Raw genomic sequence first — 13,507 nt, forward strand, 5'->3', positions numbered from 1 at the left:
CTGGGATTAAAAGTATGTGCCACCATTGCCTGGCTACATTTTTTTTTAAGTTAAAAAGAAAAACACAAAGTCAAAATTCACACATGAAAAATGATTTTTACAAATATTTATAAGTGATACTTTATAAATACTAAAACCTTTGCTTCACAAGAAGCTTTGTTGAAAAGATGCTGGGCACTGGTGGCGCACGCCTTTAATCCCAACACATGGGCAGCTGAGGCAGGTAGATCTCTGAGCTTGAGACCAGCCTGATCTACATAGTGAATTCCAGGACAGCCAGGGCTACATAGAGAAACCCTGTCTTGAAAAAACAGAAATGAAAAAAAAGATGAAAAGGCAATTTTTTTTATTTATGAGTATATGTGTGTCTCTGTGTGTATAAGTTATGTGTGCAGATTTCACAGAGGTATTAGATCCTCCTAGAGTTGGCATTACAGGCAGTTCTAAGTGTTCTTAACTACCAAGCTATCTTTCTAGCCTCAAAGAAGAGTTTTTAAGATGTAGAAAAGAGGGAGCTCAGTGGCTAAGAGCACTGCCCGCTCTTCCAGAGGTCCTGAGTTCAATTCCCAGGAACTACATTGTTGTCTCACAACCATCTGTAATGGGATCTGATGCCCTCTTCTGGTGTGTCTGAAGACAGCGACAGTGTACTCACACATATAAAATAAGTAAATCTTAAAAAAAAAAAAAAAAGATGTAGAAATGAGCAAGATATAGTAGCTCAAGAGTGTGAGGCTGACCTGAGCTGTGGTGTGAGAGCCTGGCCCAGAACAACAAACCATTCACCAATGAAGGGCTTTGTGCATAAACACTTTGCTGCTAAGCCAAGGACCTGAGTTTGATCCTTGGAACTCATTTAGTAGAGAGAACTAACTTCTGTGATTCCTGACTTCTACATGTACCTCCTACACCAAGTAGATAAATGACAATTTAAATTAAAAAGATGAAATAAAAAATGTATGTAGAAAAGTCCAAAGTATAAAAATCTCCAGTAATCCTGTAATTAGAGGGATACTTGTTTCTGTTTCGTGGTGTTTGTTTTTTCTTTATTATGTAAAAGAATTCATTATGAAGCTGAAATGGCTCCCAGCCCTCACCCTTAGTTCTCTCTGATACACAATAGGTCTTAGATACACAGATATACAAATAAGCAGATACATATATAGGTCCTAGAATGAAGACAGTGTATTTCCAGCCAGTTTGCTTATACCATTATGTATACATATTCTATAGTATAGAATACCTTTGAGACAGGGTCTCAAACTCTCTATGTAATAAGTTTGATGTTGAACCTCTGGTCTTCCTGGCTCTACAACCTGAGGGCTGGCCTTACAGGTGTTTACTACGACACCCAGCTTATGCAGCAACTGAAGAGCCAATCCAGTGTTTTGTGCATGTTAAGCAAGTGCTATTCCAACTGAGCTGCACCCCAGCTCTCCAACAATATAAGATATTATTATTTGTAGATGGTCTTGGTTAAGTTTTTAGTTTTTAATCAATAATATATCTAAACAAAAATTTTTCAGAGTCAAACAGTTTAAAGCAAAAGCAGCGAGGGTTGAGGCTCTGCAAGCACTCTTCCACTGGTTCAGCCCCCTTCATTTGTCTTTAGAGAAGGGATCTTGTATAGTCCTGGCTGTCCTGAAGCTCTGCATGTAGCTAAGATCCTCACACTTCCCCTTGGTTTAACTTGCCTCTTATTTTCTTCAGGTCTCCAGGAAACCTAGAAAAAAACAGATATGGAGATGTACCCTGCCTAGACCAAACCCGAGTGAAGCTGACAAAACGGAGTGGCCACACTCAGGTAGATAAATGCCATGAAATGGACCCAACACCAGAGAGATGACATTTGAGTTCTGATTTTGATGTGTATTCTATGGCTTGAGACAGTCCTTAAATACTCATGTTGCCATATTAAAGAGAATCAATCAATTTTGTTGTGAATCCTGACAGTCTGGTATATTATGAGGGTTTTTGTTGTTGTTGTTTGTGTTTTCTTTTTTTTTAATTTTAACTCAGTGTCTCACTATATAGTCTTGCATGGCCTGGAACTTGCAGTATAGACCACTCTGACCCTTTTTTTTTTTTTTTGGTTTTTTGAGACAGGGTTTCTCTGTATAGCCCTGGCTGTCCTGGAACTCATTCTGTAGACCAGGCTGGCCTCGAACTCAGAAATCCGCCTGCCTCTGTCTCCCAAGTGCTGGGATTAAAGGCGTGCGCCACAACGCCCGGCCCACGTTGACTTTTAGCTCAAAAAGATAAGTCCGTCTCTGCCTCCCAAGTGCTTCCATTAAAGGTGTATGACAGCCTGGTCTACACAGTGAGGCCCAGGACAGCCAAGGCTATGTAGAGAGACCCTGTCTCAAAAAAAAAAAAAAAAAAAAAAAGTGGGGCGTATGTCTGGCTGTTATTTATAGTTTGTGTATGTGTGCATGTGTACATGTGCCACAGTGCTTATGAGAGGTTAGAAGACAACGTTTGGAAGTTGTTTGTTTGCTTGTTTGTTTTCCCATCACATGGTTCCTGGGGCTGAGTCCCTCCTCAGGTTGTGTAGCAAGTGATGTTACCTTTATGTGAGAGGGCTACATAACCTTCTCAAAGAAAATGAAGAGCAGAGTAAGTCAAGCAAGCCCTGAGCTGGTTAGATGGCTCAGCACCTCAAGGCATTTGCTGCCCAGCTTCACAACCTCAGATCAATGCCCAGAATCACATGGTACAAAAGAAAAATCATGACTTCCCTCGAGTTGTTGTCTAACCTTCATATAAGTGGTGTGGCACGCAGATCTGTGCATGTGTGCTTAAGTACTCACCCCCCAACACATACATCAAAAATAATAAAGAAATGGGGCGGGGGGGGGGGGGAGAATCCTAATCAAGCAAAGAACCCTTCCCTCTCTACAACTTACTATTGGTTATAGTTCCTTTTTCAAAGTAAAGAAAATTAAGAGCATCTATTTAACATGACTTGTATTATAAAATTTTGATATATTAGCCCTTAGTTTGCTTAAGGATAATTTTGAGAAAAATCATGGATTCTGCTTTCACAGTTTCTTGACCCTTCTATTTCAGGCATTCATAGTCCTGCCCAGCTAAGCTGTTACGCTCAGTACTGCTGAAATTGTCTGAGTACATTCTCTTCAAGAGGGAAGGATAGTGATTGAGTCAAAAATACCTGGTGGTTGTGTGTGTGTGCGCGTGCGTGTGCACTTTGTCACCAGTGTATATAGCAGTGTTCAGCAGGGTTTTTGTTGTTGTTGTTTTTGGTTTTTGGAGACAGGGTTTCTCTGTGTAGCCTTAGCTGTCGTGGAACTCACTCTATAGACCAGGCTGGCCTCGAACTCAAAAATTCACCTGCCTCTGCCTGGGATTAAAGTGCTGGGATTAAAGGCGTGAACCACCAAGCCCAGCATTCAGCAGGTTTTAAGAAATATGTTTGAGTGAATCCCAGTGTAACAGATTTTTCTAGTCATCCTATAATAATCTGACGATTAGCATCTGGTTTATTTGCAGGTAATGGGAATATATTTGTGCATGAGTATATTCACAGATAGTTGTAAATGAGTAGAGTCAATTATAACAGGAGATGATTCTAATCATTCTGTAGTTAATCTTAAGATCATTACCTGACTTTTAATTCCATTGCTACAAACAATGCCAGAGACTGTTTTCACAGTAAATGGACATTTAGGTCCCTGCCCTTGAATTTTCTTTTTTGAAGTTGGATATTGTTATACAACCAGTCTGGCCTCCTGTCTTACTTTCCAGAATTTTTTGTTCAGAGGCATTTACCACAATACGAGCTTTGTTTATTATTTGTTTACTGACAGGGTCTCATGTAGGCCAAACTGGCCTCAAACATACTATGCACTCCAGGATGACCTTGATCTCTGATCCTCCTGCCTTTCTCTACAAGTGCTAGGATCGCATGAGTACAGCACCATACCCAGTTTTTTGTTTGTTTGTTTTGAGATGCTGAGGTTTGAGCCCAGGGCTCCATGCTTGCTAGGCAAACTCTTGAATAACTGAGTCATAGATGCAGCCTAGATTTACATTTTTGAAAATTATGTCTCATTTTTAGTTTTAGTGATGTGTTTGTTCTTATTTTCTGTTGCTATGATAAACACTGACTTAAAAGCAGTTTGAGGAGGAGAGAGTTTATATTGCTTACATGTACATGTTACAGTCCATCATCAAGGGAAGCCAAGGTGGGAATGCAGATTCAGAACTGAAGCAGACCATGCAGGAATGCTGCTTACTGACATATTGCTTACATGTACATGTTATAGTCCATCATCAAGGGAAGCCAAGGTGGGAATGCAGATTCAGAACTGAAGCAGACCATGCAGGAATGCTGCTTACTGACCTGTTCCACTATGGCTTGCCCAGTTTTTTTTTTTTTTTCTTTTCTTTTTTCTTTCTTTCTTCTTCTTCTTCTTCTTTTTTTTTTTTTTTTTTTTTCGAGACAGGGTTTCTCTGTGTAGTCCTGGCTGTACTGGAACTCATTCTGTAGACCAGCCTGGCCTCTAACTCAGAAATCCTCCTGCCTCTGCCTCCCAAGTGCTAGGATTAAAGGTGTGAGCCACCACTGCCTGGCTCGCCCAGTTTTCTTTTGTCTGAGAGTTTATCTTAACGTTTTTCTTTGGGTCTTTATTTTATTTTGAGGTGTTTTGTTTCCCTTTATAAGTTTTCATTTTTAAGAAGAGGATCTCAATATGCAGCTCCATTGGTTTAGAATTTAGTATTGTAGACAAGGTTGGCCTTGAACTTGAAGTGATCCTCCAGCCTTTGCCCCTTGAGTGCTAGGATTACAGGATTTAAATGCATGGTATGATAAAAAAGGCCATTGTGAAATCTATCCATCCATCCAGTTGTCCTAGTACATTTGCCAAAGTGAAGCAAGTGGCCCACAGAAGCACTCTTCTACCCGGCTATACCCCTGCCTCCTCTTTATTCCCTTTCATTACCAATAAAAATATCTCATGATCCATCCCCATGCTAAACTGGGCCTGTAACTTTTCATTTTCTGTTTGATAGGAAGAGAATATCCATACCTTGAATTGAATTTACCCATCACATACACATTTTGTGAGTCAAATGGCATATGCATGTTCTTGTAACAATGTCTTCCCTTTATTATTAGACAGATTACATCAATGCCAGTTTCATGGATGGTTACAAGCAGAAGAATGCTTATATTGGTACACAAGGTAAGCTATTTTAGCCTTACCTGTTGATTTTGTGGCTCCTGTGTGTGGTTCCTCATTTCAGGTGATTTCTTAATTATAATTAATTATATGTGTATGAGTGTTTGGTCTGCATGTAAGTCTGTATACCATAGAACCTGGTGTATGTAGAAACCAGAAGAGGGTGTCAGATCTTCTGGAGTTATGGATGGTTGTAAGCTGCCATGTGGGTACCGGGAATCAAACCTGTGTCCTTGGTAAAGGCAGCAAGTGCTCTTTACCACTGAGCTATCTCTCCAGTCCCTATCTTCAGGTTTTGTGTAAGTGCTAAAATCCAAAATATCTAGTCCTCAGATTGAGCAGTAAGCATTCTTAACTGTTGAGGCAACTTTCCAGCATCTAGATAACGTGTGTGTGTGTGTGTGTTTCACTGTGTAGCCCTGACTGTCCTGGAATTTGCTTTGTAGACCAGCCTGTCCTTGAACTCAGAGATCCACATCTGCCTCTGCCTCCCCAGTGCTAGTATTAATGGTGTAACTATATCAATTCAGATGTCATAATTTTTAAAGGAAAAAAAAATTTTTTCCAGACAGGGTTTCTCTGTATAGCCTGGCTGTCCTGAAACTCACTTTGTAGACCAGGCTAGCCTTGAACTCAGAAATCCGCCTGTCTCTGCCTCCCAAGTGCTGGGATTAAAGGCGTGTGCCACCACCACCCGGCTTAAAGGAAATTTGTTCTGACCACTGGTTTATAAAATCCTGGTTTTTATAAAGTTTGGTAGTTGAAGAGGACAGATAAGTTTCAAGTTTCAATTCCAGAAGTGCATAGAAACTCACTACAAAGAGAAAAAAAATAGCAATGTAAACCTATAAAGTTACTGATTGCCATCAAGGTTTTTGGACTGTGATTTAGTCTAGTAATCCAAGAGTATAAAGAATCAGAACTCAATAGTCTGTGGTCATACAAACATATCATGCATGCATGCACATGATCAAAATCTGACTCAGGCTGGGAATGTAATTTAGTGATACAGCACATGCCTAAAAGTTTGCGTTAGATCTCTACCATCTCAAGAAAACAGTAATAACAATCAAAAGAAATCTGAATCTAGTTATGAGTAACAAATCAGTCAAATCCAGATTGTTTAGACAGGATGAGAAAACTAGCTCAGGTTAGGCATATGGGTACATACATGCTTGTAATCCCATGACCCAGAGGAGTCCAAGTTCAAAGCTTGCCTATTCTGAGTAGTTAATTGGAGGTAAGCCTGGGGTTACACAGCAAAACCCTATCTTGAAAAGAAAAAGTAGGGGCTGGTGAGATGGCTCAATGGGTAAGAGCACCCGACTGCTCTTCCGAAGGTCCAGAGTTCAAACCCCAGCAACCACATGGTGGCTCACAACCATCCGCAACGAGATCTGGCGCCCTCTTCTGGAGTGTCTGAAGACAGCTACAGTGTAGTTACATATAATAAATAAATAAATCTTTAAAAAAAAAAAAAAGAAAAGAAAAAGTAAGTAGCTTAAACTCTTTAATGTTATTGTCATGACAAAAGAAAAAAGGAAGAGAACTGTTATAGATAACTAAAGAAGGAACTAAAGGTAAGTGGACCTTATGAAGTATTCTTTATAGGGAGAAAGTGGTATTAAGGACAAATCCTGGGACAGTTGTAGACATTCTATCTGTAAGGTTATATTTGTGTTCCATAGAGTGCTACTGCAATAATATATAGTGATATATTCAAGGAATGAATAGTATGCATGTGCACATATATATGTAGACACACATGGCAGGGGTCTCATCTACTTTAGGCTCTTTGATACTGGCTGTGTAGCAAAGGATCTCTATGAACCCCTGGTCCTTCTGCCTTTCCCTTCCAATTGCTGGGATTACATGTAGGAGCTACCATACACTACTCTAGTGGTCTGATGTTTACATAGATATACATGTATAGTATTAATGTTTAATGTCATCTGTAAGAGTATGTATTATATTTCAAGAGCATAATTTCTGATTATTAAATACAAAATTAGGTTTTTTTCTTTTTGGTTTTTTGAGACAGGGTTTCTCTGTGTTGCCCTGGCTGTCCTGGAATTCACTCTGTTGACCAGGCTGGCCTCGAACTCAGAAATCTGCCTGCCTCTGCCTCCCAAGTGCTGGGATTAAAGGCATGCGCCACCACTGCCGGGCATAAAGTAGGTTTTTAAATTTTATTTGTGTGTGTGTGTTTAGTTTAGTTAAGAAAACTGAAACCAGCCAGGCGTGGTGGCACACACCTTTAATCGAAGCACTTGGGAGGCAGAGGCAGGTGGATTTCTGAGTTCGAGGCCAGCAAGAAAACTGAAACCCAATTGTTTAGGTGACCTTGAACACATAGCTAGTAACAAAACTATAATTTGAATCCATTTCTGGTACAGAAGTTCTCTCAAGTCAACTCAGTGGATTGGATCTTCTGTGTCAAAGTAAGCAGTCACTTTACATCTATAGATGTCCAGTTATATGTATGTGGTATGGTATATGCTCACACAAACATATGCACACACATGTACACATGCATACACACACACAGACATACATATGTGTGTGTGTTTATTTGTGTGTGGGCAGATCTAGAGGAGAGTGTCAGGTGTCCTGTTCTGTCACTCTTCACTTTGTTCTTTTGAGACAGGGTCTCTCACTGAGCCTGGAGCTAGGCTGGTGGTAAGCAAGCCCTAGAGAGCCATCCTTTCCCTCCGAGTGCTAGAGTTATAAGCATGCCTACCTTTCTATGTGTGTTCCTAGGATTTCATTGAGGTTTTCATTGTTGTGTAGCACAAATTTTTACCCAATGAGCCATTTCTCCCAGCTTCTTTCCTTGTTTTTATTTTCAGACAGCCCTTGTTGGTTTGGAGCTTGGGTACTAGGGATCACACGCAGGTCCTCACGAAGTAAGCACATTGCCAACCATGAAGCCCCACAGCCTTTGGTGTATTTGCTGTTGTTTGTTTTGAGATAGTGCCTCAGATCATACTCAGCTTCACCAACATCTTTTATTTTGGTCTTGTGTTTTGAAAAGACGTTTCATGTAACTCAGGCTGGCCCAGAACTCTCTTTACAGTTGAGGATGAATTTGAATTCCTGATGTTGTTGCCGCCTTCTCCTCCCAAGTACTGGGATTATAGGCATGACCAGCTTGCACTCACATCATATGATATTAGGATATCTTCTTTGTGGAAGCAGATACTGATGAAGATATTTAAGGTTTTAGAATGAATCTAAATATCTAAGAACATTATATGCATTAAATTATATTCAAAATTCACACATCCAACAAATGTAGTTGTAAGAGCTACACTTTAAAACAATTTTATTTTATGCAAATGGGTGTTTTGCTTATATGTATGTCGATGTGACATGTGCATGTCTGGTGCCAGTAGAGGCTAGATGAGTGTTCAATCTCCTGAAGCTGTGGTTACAGGTAGTTGTGAGCCATCATATGGTTGTTGGGAATCAACCCCGGCTTGATGGAAGAGCAGCCAGTACTCATAACTGCTGAGGTATCTCTGCAGTCACAAGAGCTGTAGTTTTTGCCATGGACAGCTACATAACAAATACGCTGGAAAACGTTTACACTGTTTCTGGATCTTGGAGTTAGTGAATGATTTTTATCTTTATTTTCCTTTTATTTTTTGAGACAGGGTTTCTCTGTGTAATCCTGGCTGTGCTGGAACTTTTTTTGTAGGTCAGGATGGTGTCTTACCCAGAGATCTAGCTGCCTCTGCCTCCCAAGTGCTGGGATTAAAGGGGTATGCCACCATTTTATCTTCATTTTCTAAATAAATCACAACAGTTAAGCATTACCCATATATGAACATTGAGAAGGCAATACAAGCACTTGTCTGCATCTTTAAGCTCCGTCCTCATCCAGACTCCACTCTGTGCTTCTCACACTTTATTACTAGATCCTAGATCTGCTGCTCAAACCCAGGGCCTTGCACAGCAAACGCGTGTTTGACCACTGACCCACCCCATTTTACTTTTCATATTCAAACCATTAGCAATGGCTAAGTATGGATAATACTTGCTGACGACAGAAACTGTAGGATCATACATTCAAGACCAGCCTCTGCTACACATTGAGACCCTGTTTCAAAAGACACTCCCCCCCCCCAATTCCTCAAAACTATTGTTAGATTTGGGACAGCTAAGCAGTCAGAATATCTGAATATCTGATAAACCAGATACAAAAGGGGTAGAGAGAGGGATTTAACTTCCTAAATGGCACAAGAGAAAGATTTAGAAGAAACATGTTTCCCAAATTAGGATCTCCCCTCACAGTTTGGAATTTGGGAATTGAACCCAGAGCTTTGGGCATGCTAAGCATGAGCTCTACCACTAAGCTACACTGCCTCTTCCCTGTCCTGAGATAAGATCATTTACATTTTCTCCTTGTTATTACTTTATGTATATAGGTATTTTGCCTGCATTGAGGTCTCTGTACCACATATATGCATTGCCTACAGAAGTCAGAAGAGGGCATCAGATCCTCTGGATTAGAGTGGTTGTGGGCTCTTATGTGGTTACCAGGAACGGAACCTGGGTCCTCTGAAAGAACAGCTACTGCTCTTAACCACTCAGCCATTTCTCTCGCTCTGAAATAAGATCCTTTATTCTGTCTTTCTATGTCTGTCTGTCTGTCTGTCTGTCTGTCTGTCTTTGATGTGATGTGAAGGAACCTAGCTTTGCAGACTAGGATGTCACTCCTCCTACTTCTTGTCTTTATTTTTGTTTTTAAAATTTATTTTACCTTCTGATTTGTATGTATAATTGTTTTCACTGCATGCATGTATGCAGTGACCATGGGTGCTAGAAGACAGTGTCAGACCCCATGGAACAGGATGGTGGTGAGCTGTCATGGGGGTGCTAGTGTCAGGGAGGCAGAGATAGGAGGATCCCTCCAGCTCAGGTCTATCCAGTGTAGCTACTAGGCAGATACCAGGTTCCAGTGAGAGACCCCATCTCAAAACAAAACAAAAATACCATTAAATGCAAACCAAGGCAGGTGGCATTGACCACGGCTTCCGCATGTGTGGTAGAGAGGCTGTTCCTACACATGCACACACGAATGTTAGTGGTTACTAAAGACTTTAACAAAAATAGTGGGACCGTCTCAATTAACCCTTGATATTACCCTGCTTCTCTGAACATAGAGAGGGGAAAACAACGAATTATCCCGAGGAGTTATCACAAAGACATTTGTTGGAGAGTGCTCATCGTGCAAGTTCAAGTTATAATGGACAGTTTTGCAAATGGCATTTATCCTTCACATCTATTTACTGAAATGGGGATTTTCTTTACCATCCAATGTAATATGCTATAATTTAAATGGTTTAAATATTTAGGACCAGCCTTGCCATCCAGAGCTTAGGGGAGAGAAAGTCCATTGAGTGTCCTGGTCAAAGAGAGCCTAGAGGAAGACTGGGCACTTAAAAATAGATAGAAGGCCTGGAGAGATGCCTCAGCATTTACTGCTCTTCCAGAGGACCAGAGTTCAGTTTCCAGTGATTACTGGGGAGCTTGTAATGCTTGTAACCCGAGGCCCAGGGAGTCTGACCTCTGCAGGTGCCCACACACATCTGCCACACACTCCTACACAAAAATAAAATAAGTCTTAGCCGGGCGTAGTGGTGCACGCCTTTAATCCCAGCACCTGGGAGGCAGAGGCAGGTGGATTTCTGAGTTCGAGGTCAGCCTGGTCTACAAAGTGAGTTCCAGGAGCACCACGTGGTGGCTCACAACCATCTGTAATGAGATCTGGTGCCCTCTTCCAGTGTGTCTGAAGAGAACTACAGTGTACTAACATATAATAAATAAATACATCTTTTTTAAAAAAAGTTGGAATCACTTGGGAGGTGGGGAATGACATATGCCTTTAATCCCAGCACAACCTAGGCTACAGAGTGAATTCTAGGAAAGCCAGGGCTACACAGAGAAACCCTGTCTCAGAAAAAAAAAAAAAAAAGTCTTAAACAATGGAGAGGTATTACAGGTGAGGGAGACAATATAATGAATGGAACAGAGTCAGAGAGATACATTGTGTCTGTACTGTATTTTTTTAGTATTAAACTGTAAAGGGGAAGAAATATTCAGAAAAATACATTAGAATGGTGTTAGTAACTTAGGTTAAAAATGATAAATTTCTCATCGTACTGGAACATTGTATTAAAAACAGGGGAGAGGGCAGATGTAGGAAAGATACTTAATTTTAAGGGCAAAACATTTTGCTTGATAACTTTGGGAGAAGATGGAAATGGATGATGGGTGTGTTAAAGTTGACTTCACCCCCCCCTTTTTTTTTTTTTTTTTTTTTTTTTTTTTTGCTTTTCAAGATAGGGTTTCTCTGTGTAGCCCTGGCTGTACTGGAACTTAGAGATCCATCTGGCTTTGCCTCCCAAGTGTCACCATCTGTCACCATCAGTGGCTTTTTTCCCCCTTCCCCTCTTTAGTGTGAGTGTGCTGTTGTTATTCCAGGAATTTCTCCCTTCCCCTCCAGACGGAGTTTCTCTGTGTAGCCCTGGCTTTCCTAGAATTCACTCTGTAGCCTAGGTTGTGCTGGGATTAAAGGCATATGTCATTCCCCACCTCCCAAGTGATTCCAACTTTTTTTTAAAAGATGTATTTATTTATTATATGTATGTGAGTACACTGTAGTCCTCTTCAGACACACTGGAAGAGGGCACCAGATCTCATTACAGATGGTTGTGAGCCACCACGTGGTTGCTGGGAATTTAACTCAGGACCTCTAGAAGAGCTCTTAGTGCTCTTAACTGCTGAGCCATCTCTCTAGCCCCTCATTTACTCTTGTAAAATGCTGGAGTCAGGGCTGGAAAGATGGCTCCACCATGTAAAGTGGAGGAGAAAACAATCCTAGAACACAAGTCCTTAGCAATCAGGTCCTTTCATGGCCGCACGTGCCCTATGGCAGGCCTGCCACCACATCACACCCCAGCACTTACTAAAAAAACAACAGTGACAATAATAATTTTAACCAAGAATACTAGAACTCCTATTATTAGAGATAAGAAAGTTGAGAAAGAAAGCTTGGCATGATGGCACATGCCTAGATTTGGATCACAAGTTTGATGCCTCTCTGAGTTACACAGTAAGATCCCATCTCACAACGGGAAAAGGGGGCGAGGGAGAGAAAGTACATAAATAAGTGAAAGAATTCTGAAGACTAGGTCTCTGTCCAGACTACGGGATTTGAGACAGTGGGGGCCAGAAGTAACCTGGTTTAGTAGTTACTGTATTATGAGGCTGAGGGCTACTGAGGTAGAAACAGACAGGTGGGTATAGACTTGACACTTGCTACCGTAGATGATGTTGCTGAGGCTCTGTGGTTCAGGCGCTACATATGTTCCTACATATGGCATCACCTGAACATTTAATTTCTTTTATTTTTGGTACAGTGTAATTTATCTTTAAATCTTTATTTATTTATTAGTTTGTTTGTCTTGAGACAGGGTTTCTTTGTGTAGCCCTGGCTGTCTTGGAACTCACTCTGTAGACCAGGCTGGCCTCGAACTCAGAAATCTGCCTGCCTCTGCCTACAAGTGCTGGGATTAAAGGCCTGCGCCACCACTGCCCAGCTTTTATTTATTTTATATATGTGAGTACACTGTAGCTGTCTTCAGACACACCAGAAAAGGGCATCAGATCCCATTACAGATGGTTGTAAACCACCATGTGGTTGCTGAGACTTGAACTCAGGACTTCTAGAAGAGCAGTCATTGCTTTTAACTGCTGAGCCATCTCCCCAGCCTTTTATTTTATGTAATAGGTGTTTTGCCTACATGTTTGTCTATGCACTACATGCATGCAGTGATCATAGAGTCCAGAAGAGGGCATTAGGTCCTCTAGAATCATAGTTATAAAATACTCATACAGAGATGATATGGTTGGTTTGAGGACCTCGCTGAATAAGGAGAGCTAAGACAAGGCTCATATGAATACTTGTAATCTTAGTACTTGGGCGGTGGAGACGAGGAGTTCAAGGACAGGCTAGACTATAGTGAGTCTGAGTCTGTATGAGTGAGATCCTGTTTCAGTCTGTGCTTCAGAGATACTATTTGGAAGACAAGTAGAGAACGACAGACATGCTTCTAAAGGCCCGCTCTTCCTCCTGTCCTTTTATTCCAGGTCCTTTGGAAAACACCTATCGTGACTTCTGGCTTATGGTTTGGGAGCAAAAAGTTTTGGTGATTGTCATGACCACCCGGTGAGTTAGTCTTCTTTTAACCATAGATTCCATGACCCTAAGCTTGAATGATTAAGAAAGCTATGCC

At 41.0% G+C, this 13,507-nt stretch overlaps 1 protein-coding gene across 2 annotated transcripts in view; it reads left to right on the forward strand.

Moving 5' to 3' along the window:
- The window catches only part of Ptpn9 (protein tyrosine phosphatase non-receptor type 9), a 70,533-nt gene that overhangs the window by 50,745 nt on the left and 6,281 nt on the right, over window positions 1–13,507 (forward strand). For both annotated transcript variants that reach the window (XM_085844654.1, XM_021171943.3), the window contains 3 exons: window positions 1,711–1,804; window positions 5,141–5,207; window positions 13,362–13,440. In XM_085844654.1, coding sequence (XP_085700780.1) covers window positions 1,711–1,804; window positions 5,141–5,207; window positions 13,362–13,440 — 240 coding nt within the window. The remainder of the gene's footprint in view (window positions 1–1,710; window positions 1,805–5,140; window positions 5,208–13,361; window positions 13,441–13,507) is intronic.

This window comes from Mus caroli, unplaced genomic scaffold, assembly GCF_978045245.1.
Source record: "Mus caroli unplaced genomic scaffold, Mus_caroli_1 scaffold_11, whole genome shotgun sequence".
NCBI classification, from domain to species: Eukaryota; Metazoa; Chordata; class Mammalia; order Rodentia; family Muridae; genus Mus; species Mus caroli.